At 40.2% G+C, this 11,368-nt stretch overlaps 1 protein-coding gene across 1 annotated transcript in view; it reads left to right on the forward strand.

Moving 5' to 3' along the window:
- The window catches only part of BVES (blood vessel epicardial substance), a 33,986-nt gene extending 23,702 nt beyond the window's left edge, over positions 1-10,284 (forward strand). The window contains exons 7-8 of the mRNA XM_009327927.1: positions 2,485-2,626; positions 10,113-10,284. Coding sequence (XP_009326202.1) covers positions 2,485-2,626; positions 10,113-10,237 — 267 coding nt within the window. The 3' untranslated portion in view covers positions 10,238-10,284. The remainder of the gene's footprint in view (positions 1-2,484; positions 2,627-10,112) is intronic.
- The last annotated feature ends 1,084 nt before the right edge of the window (positions 10,285-11,368 follow it).

The raw sequence follows: 11,368 nt of genomic DNA on the forward strand, positions 1-11,368 counted from the left end.
TGTGTGGTTAAAGCTGCTTTTTTTTTTTCCTTTAAATAAAAAAGAATTGCAGGGGAATGTTCTGTAATAAAATCCGTATCTACATAGACAGTAAGTAATTTCTGGAGTATGGCATCTGAAAGGAACATGTAGCGACGTGCCTCCTGTGTGCATTCAGACTGCCTCTCCTGGGAGACTGCTGTTCTCCACACTCCTTCTCACCTTGCCTTTTTTTTTTTTCTTTTTTCTTTTTTGCCCTCTTTTTTCCTCTTTCTTCTTTTTTCTTTTTTTTCCCCGGTTTTCCTTTTTCTCTTTTTTTCTCTTTTCTATTCTCTATTTTATTTTCCTCTTTTCTTTCCTCTTTCCTTCCCTCATTTTCTTTTTTTACACATGGATGACAGCATTAGGGTGTCATGCCTGATATACAAAGTCATCTGCAACAAACTTGTGCTGATGACTTCTGGCACTGTAGAGCTTCAGCACTAGCATAAATTTTTCTTGAAATGGATGTGTACTAAAATACTCATTGTAAGGTTGTAACTGATTGTTTTTAAGTGAAGGGTCCTTACCACACCTTCTAAGTATTAAAAAAACCCCACCAAACTTTACCCCTCCTTTGACTTAACATCTACGCACTTTTATGTGAATAACAGCACGAGCATTTGTCATCAGTACATTCATTTTAGGCTTGCTTGCGAGAGTAGTGAGCTCCCCCAGCTTCTGCCTCCTCCCTTCTAATCCTCTTGTTGTGTTGCAGCCCCAGGTATTGCTGTCGTTGGATGGCGGCCCTTGCTGTTTGAAAGGTTTATTTTGATTAGCGCTGTGTTGTATGTGCACAGCCTGGAAACTCAGGTGGATGTCCAAGCTGTGGGGATAGGCGAGATCGAGGCTGAAAGGGACTTTCTATTTCTGTACTTAACCCGTCTATATTTCCCACTGCATGGTTCAAGTATAGCTATATAATGTACAGACAAGTCAGTATGAACAGAACAGTTCCATTTAACTTTATTCCAGCTAATAACAGTTTTGACATTTCTATTTGCCACTTTGTTTAACGCAGAGTATATATTTCACTCGCCATCCTAAAATCATATACAGATATGTAAATCTGGCCTCACAATTTTATGTGTATTTCTTAATTAAATGATATTTTCATTTTAACTTGAGTTTGTACCGAGTCTTTAGTGAAAATAGTCACATGAATTTAAGATTATTGTAACTGTTTTATCACAGTAACTTTTGAAAATGTATGTTATAAAAATTAAGAGTGAGCATTTGGGTAATTTGTAGTACCTTTTTATTCTTCCTCAAATGAAAATCCTGTTGCACAAGCCCTTCCTACATAACACCCGACAAGAACTGTCAAGTAAATTCTCCTTCATTTCCCCGTTGCCAGCACCCTGTGGGCATGTCACTTCTTGCAGGCTTCATTGTCAAATACACATATTATTGGTGTCTTTAATGGTTTTTAGCTGGTGACGATCTCAACAGAAAATTTTGTAGTAGACTTCTGTACATAGGGGACATACAAGAGAATGACTAAACCAAATCCAATATAGATTATTCATAATCAAGGTGGTAGTAAGAAGATAAGAATATCAGTTCATTGCATGTTGGAAAACAGAAAAGTATCCATTTATTTGTGAGGAACCTTGTGATTTTCTCCTACCTAAGGATATTTTTCACCACTGTTGGGAAAACAGTCATTCCTCTCTGCATGAAATAGGATGCTAATTCCTGACCAAATTCAGTAAAGTGGAGTTACCCATTATGCTTTTGTCATTGATTACTACCTTTCACATACACCTAAAATAGCATTCTGACTTGCAGTAATACTTAACAAGGTACAATGTATGGTTTCATATAAATGTTATAGTACAAAGACTTCTCAGGAAGACTACTCAAAGCAAATGGAAGCTCCTAAGACCATTTGGCAGGCAGAGGATAATGTTCATATGATGCATTTAATCTGTCTTCAGTAAAATCAAGAGCCAAATGATCATCTACTAGGAAGGAATGACATTTACCATTTTCTAACATGATGAAATGAAAAGCCAGGAAAGTGAAGAAGTTTCTGTTAAGATATAAATTGCTAAACTCTGTATATAGCATGCTGTTTTGTTTAGCAAAGAGGACCAGGCTCATCATAAAGGCTGTATTTAATTGCAGAGCATCATACCTGAATAATGAATTACCAAATAATAAAAATCAACCTTTCTGTAGGAAAATATATTAAAAGTCCAATGCAAAACAGAATTAAAATTTAATAATTAATCTGAGGTTTCATGCTTGTCAATGTTCTAATTCCAATATATCACTGGCGTCTTCTATTTTCATTTAAATCAATTAATACTGCATAGAATCTTCTGCTCTAACCAGCTTCTTCGTTCATGAATAGTCATAGCTGAGACCAGAGCATCTACTGCAGAGGAAATAGTTATTTTCCATTTTTATTTTAATTTACTTGATACCTTTTTTAAAATAATAATTATTTAATTTTTTTAGGCTTCAAAAAAGATTGATCGACAGCCTAGTCTTTGCTCACAGCTCTCTGTGATGCAGATGAGAAACAGTATGGCCAGTACCAGTGACAGTGAGGATGGCTTGCAGATGTTTCTTCGCGGGACTTCCTCTGCATCCTCTCTTCGTGAGTGCTCAAAATAGTTCATGCCAGTTTTGAACGCAACTTGGTTGATCATTAGAGGTGATTGTAGAACTCCTGTTGTCTTCAGTGAGAGCAGACTGTAGCTTTTTGGATGCTGCTGTACATCAGCCAAGTGGAGGGACCTAACTGTAGGGAATTCCTAAGATGCATAAAGCTTTGTATGCTAACTGAAGCTACCTCATGTAGATACTGGCAAAAAACCAGCACGTATTGTAATAATTTTTGGCGTAATGTGAATGGGTAGGCATAATATGGAATGTTTATAGCAATGGGGCAAAACTGTGAATGTACAATGCCTGTCACAGTAGTATCTCCTTTGGTCTGTGACTGGTGCTTGTAGAAATTAAAAACCCACACAAAACTTTTTCCCTCAGCAACTTGGTGCTCTGCATTTCCTCCTGAGATAGTTTGTGTTGGCAGGGTCTGGAGAAATGTGGTGTACAACCAATATTTTGATGCCACCTGGAAAATCTCCAAATATCCTGTCAGGCTCTCCTCCCCTGTGCTTTGTATGACAGGAGTAGTAGAGAACAGATGAAATGAGGGAAGAAACCGTATCTGACCTTTTTGCTCCTACTCTTGGAATTCATTCCTTTATAGAAACTTTCTAAATTATTCTTTCTAGACTATTGTTATTTTTTGCTTTTAATTTTCCTGAATCTCAGCTTCAACAGTAGCCTGAAATCTGAAAGCAGCTTTTGAACAAAAAATGCAGAAGATGCTCAATTTTCTCATTTGGCATAAGCTGTTAGTTTAACAGAAATTAAAAGGATCATACAGGATTATTTATTTTTATTTGGGAAATATTATTCTTTAGTAATTAGAATTCAAATATATGAGGAAAAAAATCACTGCCAGTTATTTATTATGGTTAAACTCTCTGCTAAGAAGAGAAAGTGATTTAAAGTATTTGCACTTTCCCATTTAATTATCTGTTCTCCATTGTGTTCCTCAGAGTTCTCATCCAGGAGCTCCTTCAGATTTGGAGGGCCTATCTGTTTCACTCCTTAACATTGGTATAGTCTGCATGCCCAGATAGATGGGAGCAAAAGCCCTGCTAGTGTTTCACCCTACTAGAACGTCGAGGGTGACAGCTAGCATATAGTTTGATGAAAATTCTGGCATTGTTTTCTTTATTTCTCCTCTGTTCCCTGAAAGGACATTTAGAATCACAGAACAGTTGAGGTTGGAAGGAACCTCTGGAGATCGTCTAGTCCAACCCCATGTTTAAAGCAGGTTTAGAGCAGGTTACTCAGGGCCACGTCCAGTCAAGCTTTGAATATTTCCAAGGTGGAAGATTTCACAGCCTCTCTGGGCAACCTGTTCTAGGGCCTTACCTCCCTCACAGTGAAAAAGATTTCCCTTATTGCAACTCATGACTGTTGTCCTTTGTTCTTTAGTGCATGCCTCCGAGAAGAGTCTGGCTCTGTCTTATTTATACCCTTCCATTAGGTAGCCGAAGACAACAGTAAGATCCCCTGAGAACCTTCTGTTCATAAGGCTGAACACACCCAGTTCTTGCAGCCTCTCCGTGTACGTCATGTGCTCCAGCCCCTGACCATCTTGGTTGCTCTTCACTGCACTCACTCCAGTATGTCCATGTCTGTCTTGTACGGGGAAGCCCAAAACTGGACACAGCACTCCAGATCCTGTCTCACAAGTGCCAAATAGAGGGGGTTAATCTCTTTCATTGACCTGCTGGCTGTGCTCTTGCTAATATGGCCCAATATATGGATGGCCTTCTTCACTGCAGGGGCACTCTGCTGACTCACATTCCATTTTGTGTCCACCAGGACCTCCAGGTCTGTTTCTGCAAAGCTGCTTTCCAACCAGTTGATGCCCAGTCTGTACTGCTGTGTAGGTTTCTTCTGTCCCAGGTGCAGGAATTTGCCTTTGTCAAACTTCATGTGGTTTCTGTCAGTTCTTTTCTCCAGCCTCTGAAGGCCCGTTCTGACTAGCCGTCCTGCCCTTTGGCCTATCAACAGTTTCCCTCACTACTTGGCTGTTGTCTATGAACTTGGTGGGAGTGCACTCCATCCCATCATCCAGGTCATTAATATATTGAACGTTATAGGCCTTGGTATTGGCCCTCAAGGGACACTGCTGGTAACCAACTGCCAGCTGGGTTTTGTACTGCTGTTCACCACCCTGTGAACTCAGCAGTCCAGCAAATTTTTCACCCAAGCTGTAGTCCATGTATCTTGTCCATTTCTCACCCATTTGGCTAGAAGGATTCTATGGCAGGCTGTGGAGGGCCATGCTACAGTCCAGGTAAACAACATCCACTGTACTCCCTTCATCCACAGAGCCCATCATCTCACCACAGAAGGCAGTCAGACTGGTCAGGCACAATCTGCCCATGGTACGTTCGTGTTGGCTGTTCCCAGTCACCTTCCCGTCCTCCATGTGCTTGAACATGGCTTCAAGGAAGACAGGCTCCATAATCTTCCTGGGGACTGAGGTTAGGCTGATAGGCCAATAGTTCCCTGGGTGCTTCTCCTTGCCCTCCTTGAAAATGGCCATGACATTGGCCTTTTTTTCTCTCCCCTGACTGCCATGACCTTTCCAAGATGATAGAGGGGGCTCTTGCGATTGCTTCAGCCAACCCTCAGCACACTTGGATGCAGCCCATGTGATTCCACAGTCTTGTGTTTGCCCTGTTGACTTAAGTGGTCTCTAACTCAGTCCGGCTTTCCTGTAAGTCAGGTATCACCCTCCCAGTGTCTACCACTAGACTCGGAGACCTGGGAGGCCTCAAGACAAACCTGTAAAGTAAAAATGGAATCAAAAAAGCTATTGAATATCTCAGCCTTTTCCACGTCCCTAGGTCCCGTGTCCCACTGAGCCCTGGTCTTCCTTCTGTTGCCGATGTATTTGTAGAAGCCCTTCTTGTTGCCCTTCACTAGATCCAGGTCCACCTGAGCTTTGGCTTTCCTAATTCCATCCCTGCATGCTTGGGCCATGTTTCTGTATTCCCGCCAAGCAGCTCATCCCTGCTTCCACTTCATGTATGTGTGTTTGAGCTCTGTCAGGACTTTCCTGTTCATCTATGCCAGCCTTCTACCACGCGTGCTCAACTTTCTGTACACTGGAATGGACTGTCCTTGTGTTTTGACAAAGGTGTCCTTGAAGATCAACCGTCTGTCCTTGGGTCCCTTTGCCCTTGCGGGCCATGTCCCATGGGTTCCTGTCAAGTAGATCCCTAAGCAAGCCAGAGTCCCCTGTCCTCAGGTCCATGGTTGTAACTCTACTATTTGTCTTGCACACTTCTCAGTATCTTAAATTCCACCAGCTCCTGGACACTGCAGCCAAGGTTACCATCAGCCTTCAGCTCCCTGATGAGTTCTTCCTTGTTCATCAGTGACAGGTCCAGCAGAGCCCCTCCCCTAGTCGGCTCATCGATCACTTGTGTGAAGAAATTGTCTTCAATTCTACGCTCTCCAGAAATCTCCTGGACTGCTTGCTCCCAGCCCTGTTGACTTTCCACCAGATACTGGGGTGGTTAAAGTTCCCCACGAGTACCAAGGCCTGCGATCATGAGGCTTCATCCAGTTGTCTAAAGAAGGCTTCCACCTACTTGCTCTTCTTGATCAGGCAGCCTGTAACAGATACTTGCCATGAAGTCTCCTGTGTCGGTCTGTTCTCTGATCTTTACCCATAAGCTCTCGACTGGCTTTTCACCTGTTCTACGGCAAAGCTCTATGAAATTGAAGCCACTCCTTTGCATAGAGCGCCCTTGGACAAATTTGCACACTAAGAAGCCTGGAAGAAATTGTAAAAATGTGTTTGTGCAATTAGCTAGAATTAAAATTCTCTTTCAGGCTTAGCAGCAAAACACTTACACCAATATTTCAGCTTTGGGAGAAAGTAATCTGAACGCATGACATGTTCAACTGTAATTACGTTAATCCCTAAGATGGATCCATGCTTAACGCACACTTGATAAATACACTTTCCTCTGTTGTACTTTTCCTTGGTTTGTGTACTGTATTTTCTGGTGTATATTATGCACTTTCCCCAAAAGAGAGGTTTAAATGTCTTTTATGTTCCAAAATTGCTCAGTCCAACAGTGGCTGGTGTAGTTGATACTGCCACTGCCACCACCCCATTGGCAACAGTAGGTGTGGCGGCAGCCTCCCGAGTCCAATACTTCCCTTACTTTTGGGGAGGCAGTGGGGTTACCCATACAGCGGTGTATCATACACCTCGGGAAACACCATCCTTTATTTCTCCTTTGTGTTTTGATTAATGCAGAATTTCTGACTTCTATAGAAGGTTGAAAAAAATTCTTGATGAAAGATTATTTATCTCACTAAACTGTAACGCTTCAATCTTTCTTTTTGCCAAAATAGCTTGTTAGTTATTCCTGGGTACTGTGATTGCCAATGAGGGGTTTGCTACCAAGGTGAGCTCTGCTTAAAGATTTGTATTCAACGTGGATTGTGGCTATGTATGTACTTTTTCTCAGATCACAGGGAAAACTGAACAAAAAAGCTGCCATTTGCCTTCCCACTGCTGTGTTTTCAAAAATCTTCTCCTGGGAGCTCTCAGTGCAGCAGTCAGTCTTTTTTTTTGGTCTGTTTATTAAGATTCGGTATGAGGTACATGCTGAGGCCTACTGTCCCAGTGCTGTTCCCCTGGATATTCCTTCTGCAATCATACATTTGTTTATTAAAAAAACCAAAACAAAACCCCAAAACCAAACCCAGAAGATTTAGTGAGGAACATATGGAAATAACAAACTTTTTTTTTTATTTAAAAAAAATTAAAATTTAATTTAAAAAAAATTAGAATAAGTCATTAATAAGAGAAACTTATCTGGACAGGAGCTCTACAGGAATACTGTCTTGTCATTGCTAGGGTATCGATTGTTGTGTGGACAAAAGCTTCCCATTACAAATACAATATTTGGCTATACAATACAAATAAATTTTATTCTCCTAATTTCCATGTTCTTGAAAAATTGAGCATTTATATTTTTGCATAATCCAAACTTTTTAAATTACGCTTTTATCTGTGCTACAAACAATCGGCTTTGACTCATTTTCTCAAGAAATCGATATAAAGCTTTTTTCAAAGTGTTTAGTAGTAAAAGAGTAAAAAATACTAATTATTAGGTCCCAAACTACGATTACTAACAAAGCTGTGTTTTGAATTTAATTAACTAAGAAACCCAACTAACTGTTTGCTTTTATATTAAGGAAATAACCAACAAGAGTTCTATAATGCTTACGGAGTGAGTCGTTTGCAGCATGATGTTTTCTGTTGATAACATCACATTAACTCAGCAAGCATCCTCAAAAAGGTATTAAAGTGGGATTTGTTTTTCACGTGGTACTTGTGCTTGACATCCATGATCCATCTGTATGTAGTTTATTAGTAAATGAAATCGATGCATCCCTTTTTCCAAAATTTGAGTTAAGCAGAAATAGTTCAACCTGATTACAAGGGTAGCTTCACCTAACTTTCAGTCCTTTAAAAAACATTTTGGTATTAGCTTCTATTCAATAATTCTATTGTTTGATAGTCATTCGTATACTTACTGGTGATACAGTCTCTTTTTCTATGCTGCTTGTTTTAGATCACTCAGATTTGCTGGTATATGAATCTGTATTTGCAAACTTCTAAGCTAAGCAGGCATGTAGCAAGGTTTTGTTTTGGTAATGTTTTTAGAAAGGTTTTGTTTTGGTAATGCTTTTATTGGTATTATCTCGTTACGTGTGCTCCCGATGTTATATCCAGCTTGTGGTTAAAAGCAGGATTGGATTTCATGGGAAATGCCATTTTAAAGGGCATTTGGGCTTAGGTCCTCGAGAGAGGGCAACAGAGTAGTGTATGGAAGGCTTGGGTCCGAGGTCTGACTCAGTCTCTTGAACATCTGTCCGACACTGGATAGAGGCATCAGTAGACAAGTTTTTTTGTATTTGGAGAAAATAAGGGCATGTCTTTGAACCAAACAACTTGACAGTGTTAGACTCAATATTGGATCCTGTTCAACAGACTTAAGGCTTCTTACTTCTGATTTCTGGAGAGAACTGAGCACTTTTAAACAAAAGAGAACTAGTCTAAAAATGGTAATAAACTGGTAATAAAAAAAGAAGTGCTTAACAATTCCAGTATTTTAAAATGTGTGCGCATAACCCTTTATTATGGTAGTTTTTGAATGTTAAAAGAAAATACTAATACATTGTTAACATAAAAAGTTCTAAAAAGCTAATTCTGAACAGTGTTTGTGTGATGTGACTTAAAAATGCAGTAATACATAACCTGCTGGTCTTGCCTGTAGCTGGATTTTGTTCTCTGCGTGTAACATATGCAGCACAAAGGAGTCCTTCTTCATAAATAGGCTTCCTTAGCAGAGCACTTCACTGTATATCTGATAAACTTTTTTTAAAGTAATAAGAATAGCCCTGCAATAGGAGTATGTTATGGCTATCAGTATTTTTTTCAAGAAAAATTTAATTTTTAGCTTGTATACAGATGATCTGTCAGACAGGACCACTACCTCTTGCTCTTTTCTTCTAAAATGGTATTTCAAAGATTTCCCTACTCTTTTTGGTCATCATATTGTAGCTGTTTACAACCTTGTACCATTGTGGTGGTTTAACTCTAGAAGAGGGTACTGAGAGAAAAAAAGTGTCCAAGTGCAGATGCAATTTCAGAATGGACAATGAGAAATAAACCTGTTTGGTTGATGTCAAAGGAGCTCTCTGGTTTAACCCTCATGCTGAAAATTTAACTACAATAGAGGTAGTTTGCAGCAGTAACTTGCACAAAAACTCCATTTAACGTCTTACCAGCAATGGCTGTGGTATGCGCTCCACTCTGGCAAGCTCTATGAGTCGCTACTTTTCTAAAAGATTGTCTTGGAGCAATGAAATCATTGTCAGCCAAAAGTTACGTGGCCTTCACCTGTTAATCTTGTTTTCTCTGTGGTTGTTTATGGGTGTATTATATTTTCCATAAGTTTTATTGTGTTTTTAAGGCTGTTAGGGCTGTGACCATGTACCCACCTGAGGTTTGCCCAGTACAAAAACGAGGAGTTTTTTCACAGCTGAGGCAAATGTGCAAATGTACGTACCTTTTGTACTCTGGGCAGTCATTCACATCGTCGTTTGTGGAGAGGAATTAGTGGCTGAGTGTAATGGTGAGAAAACGATCGCTAGGGACACAGCGTTGGGCACCTCATCCACTTAGGATTTGCACTGAATTTGAGGAGAACACTGTGCCTGTGGCCGGCCGCAGGGTTTGAACCTCGGAGGCATGGCTGGTTCATAGCAGCGTGGTGTCCCACGTCTAGGGTTTCCTGATGCCTGTGGCCAAATAACAAAGAAACCTTCACTTACAAAATCCTCTCATGAGGGAATTAGGACAGGATCATCAGACTGTGTACACTTTTTCACAAATAGGTGTATGTAGCAGGTATGTGTTGTTAAACTAATTGGTAATTTCTTTGTAACTGTGGCAGGCCCGGGCCGGACGTCTCCCTACCTGAGAACTTCGGCAAAAATGAAGCCAATAGAAGAAAGTGTTGAGGATGATGTCTTTGAAGCACCATCTGCTGATAAGCTTGAACTCCAGCGGCTGCCTTAAACAGATGTGTCCTCAGGCGTATCGGAGCTTGTACAAGGCTCCACTGCAAGAGGAAGAAGCTGAATTTGGGAGGAATCTGAAAGCTAAAACCACCTCTCTGTGTTTGAATTTACCACAGCATATGTCAGCGGCTTCTAGACGGAAATGTCACATTTTATTTTACTTCTAAATAAAATAAAATAAATAAAACCCAAAAACTTTCATGGGTTTTGTTTTTGTTTTCTGGACATGGGTATTTGCTTTATTTCTACTTTGACTCTTGCCATCCTAAATTTAGTACTAAGTGGCTGACTAGCCTGAAATTTCTGGAGACTTATTTGGTGGAGAACATCCCCGGTTTCATTTCCGTAAGTTTCTTAGAAGCCTGTATCTTAGCGCTTTTCAGTGGGAGATTTTGAAACTATGTTCCAAAGCCGTGTTGCTGTTGCGAGAGTCTCATGTGAAATACACACGCTTTTCTGCACCTTTTGGTAAGTATTTGCCTCTAATTCTGGCATTTCCCAACCTGTCTGCTTGACTCTGCAGTTGTAATAATGACTTCAATTTTTCTTGGCCAAATATTTAAATTTAATGCGGCCTTTCCAACCTTAACTTTTTTTTCTTTAGGTAGCTGTATTCCACCGAAGTCTATGCTTTTCCTTAGTCTTATCCGTGGAGTGATTGAGCTGTTCTGGACTACCCTTTCCACACAGCAATAGATGAGGTACAAATGACACTTGATGTAGGAAATTCAATTCAAACCTCAAAACTGGGTAGCTGCAAGTACAGTAAAGCAGTCTCATAATGGGAGGCGTTGGGAAGCCTTTATGAGAGGCAGTTGCAGCAATCCTGTCTGTGACATGTGGAGACACGCAGATGGTAGCTGTCCTTCTGTGCTTTGACAATTCTTGAAAATTGTTATGCAACAAATAGTATATTTTAAGTAAACATAACAAAATAGATACTATTCCATTTATTGAATTGCACAAAACTGTGCTACACACAGTAATAGAAGTTTGGCGTAAACTCTCAAGCAGTCAGAGGTGTCAGGGTCTGGGTTTTGCTGGTTTGTGTCATTCCGTTTTATTTCTGAAATTTACCCTGACAAAGCATCCTTGAATCAGCCTGCATCTGAGTTATATAACCCATTTA

This window comes from Pygoscelis adeliae, unplaced genomic scaffold, assembly GCF_000699105.1.
Source record: "Pygoscelis adeliae isolate BGI_AS28 unplaced genomic scaffold, ASM69910v1 Scaffold76, whole genome shotgun sequence".
Taxonomy (NCBI): domain Eukaryota; kingdom Metazoa; phylum Chordata; class Aves; order Sphenisciformes; family Spheniscidae; genus Pygoscelis; species Pygoscelis adeliae.